The 12070-nt window shown below is 35.1% G+C and overlaps 2 protein-coding genes across 2 annotated transcripts; one reads left to right on the top strand and one right to left on the bottom strand.

Moving 5' to 3' along the window:
* The first annotated feature begins 1923 nt into the window (after positions 1–1923).
* LOC109172481 (RNA-binding protein 12) lies at positions 1924–2292 on the top strand. Its single transcript, XM_019321639.1, has one exon. It carries the CDS (start codon positions 1924–1926, stop codon positions 2290–2292), a length of 369 nt encoding a protein of 122 aa, XP_019177184.1.
* Positions 2293–6375: 4083 nt separating this feature from the next.
* LOC109172480 (peroxidase-like protein 2) lies at positions 6376–9561 on the bottom strand. Its single transcript, XM_019321638.1, has 2 exons — positions 9304–9561; positions 6376–6600 (listed from the first exon to the last, which is right to left on the bottom strand). Exons 1-2 carry the CDS (start codon positions 9559–9561, stop codon positions 6376–6378), a joined length of 483 nt encoding a protein of 160 aa, XP_019177183.1.
* Positions 9562–12070: the final 2509 nt, after the last annotated feature.

The following is a 12070-nucleotide window of genomic DNA, read 5'->3' as shown; positions in this document are numbered from 1 at the left end:
ACTATCATCCCCTCATGTGGCATTCGACAGGGCGATCTGCTGTCCCCTTATTTATTTATTATATGTGCGGAAGGATCGGACTATCCCTACTTCTACAAAGGATGAAACTCCAATGTAGGATCTCAGGTCTGAAAGTTCAAGAAATGTCCCGTCCATTAGCCATATGTTCTTTGCAGATGACAATCTCTTTTTTCTTCAATGTTGACATCCATGAAGCAATTACATACCATTAAACATATCCTTCGGGCATATGAAAAGGCGTCGGGACAGACATTGAACTTTAGCAAATCCACCATTACATTCAGTTGCAATACTACGGGCTAACTTCATGCTGATATAGCGGCGGTCTTGGGGGTGCCAAGTCTCTCCTGACCACTAGAAAAATGAAGAATTGTTATCAATCCTATTATCCAAAAAAAGAAACATTTGGGAAGCATCTATCTTTAAAAAGTCTTGTGACCAATATATAGCATAAACCGCTATGACTTATTTTCTAAACATGACCAAATTAAATTCTCTAAGTCTTTTAAAACCAAGTCAATTCATTCTCTTCAAGATATATAGTGTTTCCAAGAATCTCACTACCCTTACTACCTTCATAACCCCACCAATAACTAGGAATTCATAATGACGACCTCTATTTCTTTACAAAGATCAATAAGGAGGAACACACTCATGGCAAACGTAGATATAGCTTGAATGTCATTTTTGAGCAACACTTCTCTTCCCGCCTAGATAAAAATTTGTTATTCCAACTTCTAATTCTATCCATCACTTTATCCTTAATGAGACCCAGTATCTCTTTCTTGTTCCTATTTATGAGAGAAGGAAGGTCCTATGCCTTATGCCTTGACTTATAGTGCAAGTTCAACATGCACCAAGTTGTTTGAGTTACCAAAGCTAGCACAACAAGCACAAAACCATCAGCAGTACAGTCTGGAGCTTCATTGCTACAATTTCCTTGAGTTCTCGATCTGCAATTCCACACATCAAAACGGATGTATATATACACACAGCCTAAGTTCAATTTTTCTATAAAAAAAAATCTCAGAACCTGGGCTGTTTCGGCACGAAATCCTTTACGGTGGAGTGGGGAGCTGAGGGGCAAAAGAACTGATCTGATTGGCAAACCATGCACGCTTGTTGCACGTACTTTTACCGCTAATGCTCGAGTATAATGGTTTTGCCACGTATAATTTTAAACTTTCAAATTGACCCCTCGTGTTCCTTTGACTTTCAAATTGTTACCGTCTGTAGTCAAAGTTAACCACTCATGGTCATTCGACTATCAAATTTTAACCGACCATGGTCCTTCCAGTTAGACCACAACTGGTTAAAATTTGAAAGTTGAATGACCATGGGTGGTTAACTTGGACCACAGATGGTAACAATTTGAAAGTCAAAGAATTACGAGTAGTGATCAATTTGAAAGTTTAGCCTAAACGTGTCAAAATCACTATACCCATATGACATTAACTCTTATTACGTACTATTGACTATTCAAAATGGGTTTTCCAAAACCCTCTTTTATTATAACTTGAATATTTTTTGTATTATAAACCTAACAATATAGAATATAGAACGATTTAAAGTCAAATCCAAAGAATAACAGGACAAGGTAACTTGATGAGATGGTTAGCCAAGGTTGGAAAATAGTATACGGTTTGTTCAACATCTAAAAAGATACAAACCTATAAATTATTAAAGTATTCAAATGCATGTAAGTGGTATAACTAACACAAGCCAATCGGACAGACATGCACACCTATATCTCATCAACCTTGACAACGCCTTATAATCTCCCCCTATATATACCATTACAAATTGGCCATATCTATCTCACCATTCAATCTATACTTCTTTCAAGAAAACCTATTCATCACTTCTAGCTAAGCCAAACATCTCAAATTTAGCTAAACAAAGATGGCAACTGCTAAGAATAGCTCCCTCCTCTCCATGATGATGATAACATTGTGTTTAGCAATTAGCATGAACACCAGCGCCGCCACTCGCCGCCTTCTGCAAATTCCCGGCGCCCCACCGTTGCCGACGATTCCCTCTCTGCCTCAACCAACCTTACCACAAATGCCTTCCATTCCTAACTTGCCAACCACCACACTTCCACCATTGCCGGCAATGCCCGCCTTCAACTTGCCTAACATGCCTCTCCCTACCTTGCCTTCTGCCCCAAAGCTCACTCTTCCTCCCATGCCGGCTAACATCCCTCTGCCAACCTCATTTCCCAACTTTCCGGCGGCTATCCCCACTCTTTCTCCACCTCCGTCAAACTGATGATTGATTATTAGTTAATTTACAGTTGTTCACTACTTCGTCATTTCTTATGTGAAGCGGATTGATAAGCTGCACCGGATTGGATCATATATTTTCAATTTAAACTTTTATTTGTTGATTTCCACATACATATTTTAAATCATCTGATCTGATCTCTATTATTAGTGTGTTTAAGGTTGTCATCAATATCCTTGTACTTTGTACCTGTAATGCTCTTTTCAGGCCTTCCTTGATTGTTGGCTGTTTGTTATATATCGAAGATTTGTTTTTTTTTTTTCTTTTTTTGCTCAATCTTTTGATTTCTTCTTTGGCTATTACTATATAATAATATAATAATATAATGTTCTTTTTCAACTGTTCCTATAATGTTCTAATAAATTATAAAAATCATATATAATGCAATATAAATCTTTAAAATCAAGTTTATTTTCATGTTAGTGTACAAATTCATAATATTCAATAGCCCTCAGGCCAATAGCTGCGCTCTCTGTAATGTACTATATAAGATAATGTGCCAAACAGAATGAAGAATATATTCAAGAACGTCGTAATCTCAGAATTTCAAAGTGCATTTATACCTGATAAGTTTATTACTAACAACATTCTCATTGCTGCTGAGGCCAGTCACTATCTAAGGTGTAAGCGAGGGGGACACGTTGGTTGGGCTGGCTTGAAACTAGACATGACTAAGGCTTATGACATGATGGAATGAAATTTCTTAAAAGATATGTTGATGGTCCTGGGTTTTGATGGTAGATGGATTAATCTGGTTATGCTATGTGTGACTACGGTTAGTTACATGGTTCTGGGGGATGGTACTCTTTCTGACACTATCACTCCCTCCTGTGGCATTCAACAGGGCGATCTGCTGTCCCCTTATTTATTTATTTATTATATGTGCGGAAGGACTATCCCTACTTCTACAAAGGATGAAACTCCAGCGTAGGATCTCAGGTCTGAAAGTTGCAAGAAATGTCCCATCCATTAGTAGGGATGACAATTTCAATCCGACCCGTGGATATCCACCCGAATCCACCCCGCATGGATCGGGTTTTTTTGGGTGATGGTGGGACGGTGGGTGGTGGGTCGGGGGTGGATCTTAAAAAAGCAAACCCGCGGTGGGTCGGGTTGGATTCGGGTTCCATGTACAAGACCCGCCTAGAACCCCACCCGACCCACCATGTGTGTATATATATAAAATAGTAAAATAAGTACTAGTATGTAGTTATTTATAAAAGTTTATATAACTTCGTGTATCTTTTTACTATTTTTTATATCAAAACTACTAAGTTTATTTTTGAAAATTAACAATTTAGTTATTATATTTAAATATTTCCATTATTTATGTTTTAGTATCACTAATGGATTTTATTTTTTTATTATGTGTAAATAATTTAAATATTATTTTTTGAAAAACATAATAAGATGATAAGTGGTGGGTATCCGTAGTGGGCACCCACACCCGGTGGGGGTGGGTTCTGAAAAAGTCCACCCGATACGGGTTGGAGGTGGGGGTGGGTGGAGAAAATATAAGGTGGGTCGGGTGGTGGATGTAGCCCTCCCGACCCACACCCGACCCATTGCCATCCCTATCCATTAGCCATATGTTCTTTGCAGATGACAATCTCTTTTTTCTTCAATGTTGACATTCATGAAGCAACTACATACCATTAAACAAATCCTTCGGACATATGAAAAGACGTCGGGACAGACAATGAACTTTAGCAAATTCACTATTACATTCAGTTGAAATACTACGGGTTAACTTCATGCTGATATAGCGACGGTCTTGGGGGTGCCGGTCTCTCTTGACCACTAGAAAAATGATGAATTGTTACCAATTTTATCATCCAAAAAAGAAACATTTTGGAAGCATATACCTTTAAAAAGTCTTGAGACCAATATAATGAATTAGGAAATTGCATAAACTGCTATGGCTTATTTTCTAAACATGCTTAAATTAAATTCTCTAAGTCTCTTAAAACCAAGCCAATTCATTGTTTTCGAGAGAGTGTTTCCAAGAATCCTACTAGTCTTACTACCTTCATAACTCCACCAATAGCTAGGAATTCATAATGACCTCTATTTCTTTACAAAGATCAATAGGAATGAGGAACACACTCATGGCAATCGTAAATATAGCTTGAATGACATTTTTGAGTAACACTTTTCTTCCCGCTTTAGATAAAAATTTGTTATTCCAACTTCTAATTCTACCCATCACTTTATCCTTAATGAAACCCAATATCTCTTTCTTATTCCTATTTATGAGAGAAGGAAGGCCCAAATATTTACATGTCCACTTCAATTCCTACCCCCATACAATTGCTCACACCCCTTTGGACTGCATTAGTAACGTTTCTACTAAAGGAAAAGGAAAATTTGGAGAAATTGATTGTTTGCTCGGACGCCACTGTGGATTGAGAAAGATTATCTTTAAGGACTTGTATTACAAGATGTTTAAGCATCTCTGGCAATCAACACCCCATCAATTCTTCCATCCCTCTCTTGTTTTTTCAAAATAGAAATATGCCCTTCAAGTATCAAGATGAATAGGTATGGTGATAAAGCTAAGGGTCTCCTTGCTTTATGCCTTGACGACTTATGGTGCAAGTTCAACACCAAGTTGTTTGAGTTACCAAAGCTAGCACAACAAGCTAAGCACAAAATGTAAGTATTTTCCCTAATATAATATATTATAATATATTGTATTAATTAAGTGGTTGTGGTGCAAGTGGAATATTAAGTCAGTTAGTGACTTAGTATGTTAGCCAACTCAGGATATTCCGTTAAGCTTTAACTGAATATCTGCCTACATTGATGGCATGTAGGCTTCTAAGCAAAATAGTCCTCCCACAGCTCCCGTGTTCAGAAGACAAGCACCATCGAGTATTCGGGAGAGAAGTGGTAGACAAAACACTAATGTCCATTTTGCAGGTTTACCATCCCAGAGACAATACCAACAACTATGGCTGGGGTTTTTTGTTATTATCTTAACACAAAACCATCAGCAGTACAGTCTGGAGCTTCATTGCTACAATTTCCTTGAGTTCTCTGCAATTCCACACATCAAAACGGATGTATATACACACTGCCTAAGTTCAATTTTTCTAAAAAAAAATCTCAGAACCTGGGCTGTTTCGGCACGAAATCCTTTACGGTGGAGTGGGGAGCTGAGGGGCAAAAGAACTATCTGATTGGCAAACAATGCACGCTTGTTGCACGCACTCTTGCCACTGATGCTCGAGTATAATGGTTTTGCCAGGTATAATTTTAAACTTTTAATTGACCACCCGTGGTCACTTTTAAATTGTTACTATCTGTAGTCAAAGTTAATCACACATGGTCATTCAACAATCAAATTTTAACCCGACATGGTCCTTCTAGGAAGACCACAACTGGTTAAAATTTGAAAGTCAAAGAATCACGAATGGTCAATTTGAAAGTTTAACCTAAACCTGTCAAAATCACTATACCCATATGACATTAACTCTTATTACTTACTATTGACTATTCAAAATAGGTTTTCCAAAACCCTCTTTTATTATAAACTTGAATATTTTTTTTGTATTATAAACCTAAGAATATAGAATATAGAACGATTTTAAGTCAAATCCAAAGAATAACAGGACAAGGTAACTTAATTGATGAGATGGTTAGCCAAGGTTGGAAAATAGTATACGGTTTGTTCAACATCTAAAAAGATGCAAACATATAAATTATTAAAGTATTGAAATGCATGTATGTGGTATAACTAACACAAGCCAATCGGACAGACATACACACCTATATCTCATCAACCTTGACAACGGCTAATAATCTCCCCCTATATATACCATTACAAATTGCCCATATCTCACCATTCAATCTACACTTCTTTCAAGAAAACCTATTCATCACTTCTAGCTAAGCCAAACATCTCAAATTTAGCTAAACAAAGATGGCAACTGCTAAGAATAGCTCCCTCCTCTCCATGATGATGATAACATTGTGTTTAGCAATTAGCATGAACACCAGCGCCGCCACTCGCCGCCTTCTGCAAATTCCCGGCGCCCCACCGTTGCCGACGATTCCCTCTCTGCCTCAACCAACCTTACCACAAATGCCTTCATCCATTCCTAACTTGCCAACCACCACACTTCCACCATTGCCGGCAATGCCCGCCTTCAACTTGCCTAACATGCCTCTCCCAACCTTGCCTTCTGCCCCAAAGCTCACTCTTCCTCCCATGCCGGCTAACATCCCTCTCCCAACCTCATTTCCCAACTTTCCGGCGGCTATCCCCACTCTTTCTCCACCTCCATCAAACTGATGATTGATTAGACGTTAATTTGCAGTTGTTCACTTCATCATTTCTTATGTGAAGCGGATTGATAAGCTGCACTGCACTGGATCATATATTTTACATTTAAACTTTTATTTGTTGATTTCCACATACATATATTTTAAATCATCTGATGATATGCTATTATTAGTGTGTTTAAGGTTGTCATCAATATCCTTGTACTTTGTACCTGTAATGCTCTTTTCAGGCCTTCCTTCATTGTTGGCTGTTTGTTATATATAGAAGATTTGTTTTTTTTTTTTTTTTTTTTGCTAATCTTTTGATTTCTTCTTTGGCTATTACTATATAATATAATGTTCTTTTTTAACTGTTCCTGTAATGTTCTAATAGTGTTAATCTATACAGTTTCCATACAATTTTTGCCCGTAATTCAAAAAATAAATGGTGTGTTAGTTCCAATCATGCCAAATATTCTTTCAAGCATAATACATGTAACTTGATCATTATTGTCGTACACATATATATCAATATATAACTTGTACACACCAAGTAATAGAGAATAAACTAGTAATTTATTAAAATATATATTAATGAATTAGCACGTGAATAAAATAGAAAAATCCATCAAATTCAAATTATATAGATCAAGAGTTTAAGTTAAAACAAGAAATTGATCGAGAAAACTTAGTGAAATCCTGAGTTCCAAACCTTTGCTCCTTATATAGATCTTGAAGCTACGTATCTAAACTCTCTCTTGCCTTTAATGGAGGAATTCCCCTCCAATTTCCACTCTCCTTAGAATTTGGCAATGTTGGATACTTTGATTTACAAAGAAGTCCGCATCTGATATTCGAAAAGTAAATGATATAATAGAGGGTAAAGTAGAAAAAAATAATAATTTTTTTTACTAAAATTAAAATAATATGAACCATTCATTTCAACTAATAATTACACCAACATTTTTTATTTTCTCTTAGACGCCTAACTTTTTTGGCTCTTATTAAGTTTGTAGTTGTAAATATAAAATGTTCAAGTTAATTTAAAGAGAATGTCAAATTTTACATTAACAAAAATATAGTAATATACTCCTTCAAAAAAAAAAATATAGTAATATACAAATATAGTTGTCAGGATTAAGTGTGTCAGGATCAAGTGCTTATTACTAGGTCAAAAATTATAACAAATGCATAACTTTATATTTCTTTATAAATGTGTATCAGTCAGCGTCACGTTTCACTACTAAGATGTTGAATTTGGCACTCCAAGCCCCTGTCAAACAATAGTAACATATATATAATTGATTTATTTATTCAAAATTAAGTGTAAATAAATAATATGAAATAACTATTTGTATCTAATTCCAAATACAACAATAATTTTTTTGTGTACACGATACTAGAATTTAACTAATAGCTATTTTGGAGTGGGTAAACAATAGAAAAATGAATTTATCCATGATTAGTATTAAATTATTTTTTTTCTCGTAAATAACTTTTCAACTCCTAAATATTACATTTTGATTTAAAAATATTACTTCCTAAATTTTTATTCAAAAGTATCATATTTTTCCTTATAAGTACAACAATTTTCCTCATAAGTAACAATTGGTTGATCCCTAAATAGTATTACACTTTGAATCATAAATATTACATTTCCGTCTAGACTCAACTTGTCTCGAGAATAACATTTGACGTTGGACTAAAATACCGATGACATTTTTTCGAATTATCATTTTGGTCGGAAACACATTTTCCGACCAATAACTCCCGTTTTCCGTTGGACGAAAATAGCGAAATTTCTTGCCGTGCGTTAAGACAATCTCACAAGGGAGACATTCATTTTTAAATTAAGGAATAATATTATATTAATTTTTATTGTTTCAATAAGAAGGTCACACAGCGCGCGCGCACACATATAATATATTACTCCGTACTACCTTAGCTTCTTTTATTATAAACTTGAATATATTATAAACCTAACAATATAGAATATAATACAATTTTAATTTGCCCTTATAGGCAACTCAATTAATTGCAGAGATAAAATTCGTTACAAAAGATTAACAATCAAATCTCACCCGTGACAATGTGGGAGTAACCTCTCAAAATGAAGAAACTTCTTGCATGTACACACTGAGCAAAAGCCTCCACAAACTCTCGGGTAAAGATGTGGGGGCGCTTAAAGTGAGTGGGCTATCCCACTTTTGTCACAATAAAATTTTAAGTTAGAACCAAACAAGAACAAAACAAAGTAACTTGATGGGATATGGTTGGCAGGTTGGAAAATAGTATGCGGTTAGTTCAACATCTAAAAAGTTGCAAACCTATAAAATTGTAAAGCTTTCAAATGCATGTATGTGGTATAACTAACACAAGCTAAGCCAATTAGACAAACATGCTTATGAACAGTAGTCGTTGCACACCTATATCTCATCAAATCCTTGACCACGGCTTATGATCTCCCCTATATATACATTTCCCTTTACAAATTGGCCATATCTCACCATTCAATCTACACTTCAATTCAAGAAAACCTATTCACTTCTTAGCCAAACATCTCAATTTTAGTTAAACAAAGATGGCTACTGCTAAGAACACCTTCCTCATCTCCATGATCATAACATTGTGTTTAGCTATTAGCATCAACACCAGCTCCGCCAGTCGCCGCCTCATGCAGATTCCCGGTGCGCCACCGTTGCCGACGATTCCCTCTCTGCCTCAACCAACCTTACCACAAATGCCATCCATTCCTAACTTGCCAACCACCACACTTCCACCTTTGCCGGCGATGCCCGCCTTCAACTTGCCTAACATGCCTCTCCCTACCTTGCCATCTTCCGCCCCAAAGCTTACTCTTCCTCCCATGCCGGCTAACATCCCTCTCCCAACCTCACTTCCCAACTTTCCGGCGGCTATCCCCACTCTTTCTCCACCTCCATCAAACTGATGACTGATTATATTCGACGTTAATTTACAGTTGTTCATCTCGACATATACTATTATTATTAGTGCGCTTAATGTTAAGTTGTCATCAATATCCTTGTACTTTGTATCTGTAATGCTCTTTTCAAGCCTTCTTTGATTGTTGCCTGTTTGTTATATATAGAAGATTTGGTTTCTTTAGTTTTATTTTATATTTTGGCTGAATCTTTTGACTTCTTCTTTGGCGCGCTATTACTATTACTATATAATAATATATATAATATATAATATAATGTTCTTTTTCAAGTGTTACTTAAATGTTCTAATGGCTAATCTATATAGTTTTCATGCATACAATTTTGACCTGTAATACAAAAATTAAATGGTGTGTTCCAATAATCATGCCAAATTTTCTTTCAAACATAATACATGTATCAATATATATATATAACTTCTACACAACTACTAATAAACTAGTCATTCATTAAAATATTAATGAATTATTAACACGTGAATGAAATAGCAAAATTCATCAAATTCAAATTATATATATAGATCAAGAGTTTAAGTTACAGCAAGAAATAGATCGAGAAAACTTAGTGAAATCCTAAGTTCCAAACCTTTGCTCCCTATATTGATCTTGAAGCTAAGTATCTTAACTCTCTCTTGCCTTTAATGGAGAAAATCCCCTCCAATTTCCACTCCCTAGAATTTGGCACTATTGGATACTTTAATTTAATTTACAAAAAATGTCCACAATTGCTATTGGAATGCATGTTTTGGGTGAAACTCTACTTTTACTTTAGAAGAACATATATATTTATATGGAGCTTTATTTAACATAATTGGTAAAAATAAAATATATACATCATATTTTATATATGAGTGTTACATATCAATGAAAGATTTTCTATCATTCCACACCACACAGTATATAGAATTTATAATAATTATCATGAGAGATAAGTATGTACGGATCGGATGATATGTATCAACATATTATTAATTTAAAAGTTATAAATTAATTATATATAATAAATACAATATATTAAAATTTCATAAAAATAATATAAAATATTATCAAAGTATTGTTGGAAAAATAGCATTAAAATGGTACAATTATCAGTGGGGTCCACTTCCGATTTGGATCGGGTCAAAGTGTATTCGGGTTCTTCGTAGTGAGACGAAGAGATTGATATATTGTACGCTCAAAACGGATAATGGGTGAATGAGATATTGATTCTCAAAGTAGACCCATTGAGTTGGAAAAATGAAGGGAAAAGTGAGCTTTGTCCCACATTGGTTTGGAAAGAGGATTTGACCCCCCTTATATACAAGAGCTCTTTTAAAGCTTGTAGAATTGTATAGCATAGAGGCTCTCTCTTGCGGGGGCAGGGGGCAGTGCAAATCAAATTCCAACTAGAAACGAGATCGGATAGGCTTGATTCAAGCCCGAGCTCGTGTGCGCGAGCACAAATGTCTGGTTGAAGGCCAACGGACTAATGTGGGATTAAATTGCTCTGTTACAGAATTAATTCCAGATGTAATTTTTGAATTTAAACCTCAGGTACTGGCTTGCTGTTTCAGGAGTTTCAAAATTGGTTTTAACACCAAATTAAAAATTGGTTTTAACACCAAATTAAATGCCATGATGAATGCTATTCATTCTTTGATCCCTATATAAGAAGGGGTAGAGGGAGCAGATTTTCTTAAGCACGAAGTAGCAGAACACACAACACGAAATTAAGTTTTTCAGCTTCAAAACACTTCTGCTTCTACTCATTTCTTAAGCCTAACTGTGTTCATGGCTTTGCTCCGTTCGACGGGTTCGTTCGTTTGGGTGCTCGAACGTCGAACCGTAGCGCGTTTTATCCTGGGAAACCTAGGCCACGACACTCCTAGCACTTTTGGGAGGTGGCAAATAAGGTTTTAAGGAAAGAGTGGTCTCTTGACTCAAGCTAAAAACCCTTACCCAAACACGAGCCATCTTTCCTTCTTTCAGTTTTGGATTATGCTTCTAAACAAAAATCCTTCCTTTCTGTTTTAGTTTGGTTGGAATTATAATCTGTGGATTATAAATTCCATTTGGTTGATATGTATATATCTTTTCTGTAGATATTCATGCATATAACCATGGTAGTCTGATTTATATATATATTTGTATGTATATATATATATATATATATATATATATATATATATATATATATATATATATATATATATATTTCGGATAGACATGCATATCGAATAATATTTTATATACTTTCATGTGTGTATATATAAATATTATTTTACGATATTAAATCGACACCAACAAGTATTGCTTGGAATTACACTAATTTTATGATATAATATAGAAGGTTTATTTTAATTTTAAAGAGTGTCAAATTTCACATTCACAAAAATACACAAATATAGTCTTTAGAATCAAGTGTTTACCACTATACCAAAAGATATAATTAGCTAATAGCGAAGACACAACTTTATTTTCTTATACTTGTGTATCATTCAGAGACATGTTTCAATGACAGAATGTTAGGATTAGATATAATTAGCTAATAGCGAAGAC

The sequence above is a fragment of the Ipomoea nil genome, unplaced genomic scaffold, assembly GCF_001879475.1.
Source record: "Ipomoea nil cultivar Tokyo-kokei standard unplaced genomic scaffold, Asagao_1.1 scaffold0418, whole genome shotgun sequence".
Taxonomy (NCBI): Eukaryota; Viridiplantae; Streptophyta; class Magnoliopsida; order Solanales; family Convolvulaceae; genus Ipomoea; species Ipomoea nil.
Note: the sequence above shows the minus strand (reverse complement) of the source record. Positions and strands in the feature narration are given on the sequence as shown.

Bases quoted from the DNA above. Each gene is read 5' to 3' on its own strand.
- LOC109172481 (XM_019321639.1), top strand. From the start codon at position 1,924: ATGGCAACTGCTAAGAATAGCTCCCTCCTCTCCATGATGATGATAACA.
- LOC109172480 (XM_019321638.1), bottom strand. From the start codon at position 9,561: ATGAACAACTGTAAATTAACGTCGAATATAATCAGTCATCAGTTTGAT. The intron at 6,601-9,303 runs GTTGGTTGAGGC...ATCAATCATCAG, and splicing joins TGGATGGCATTTGTGGTAAG to TTTGATGGAGGTGGAGAAAG.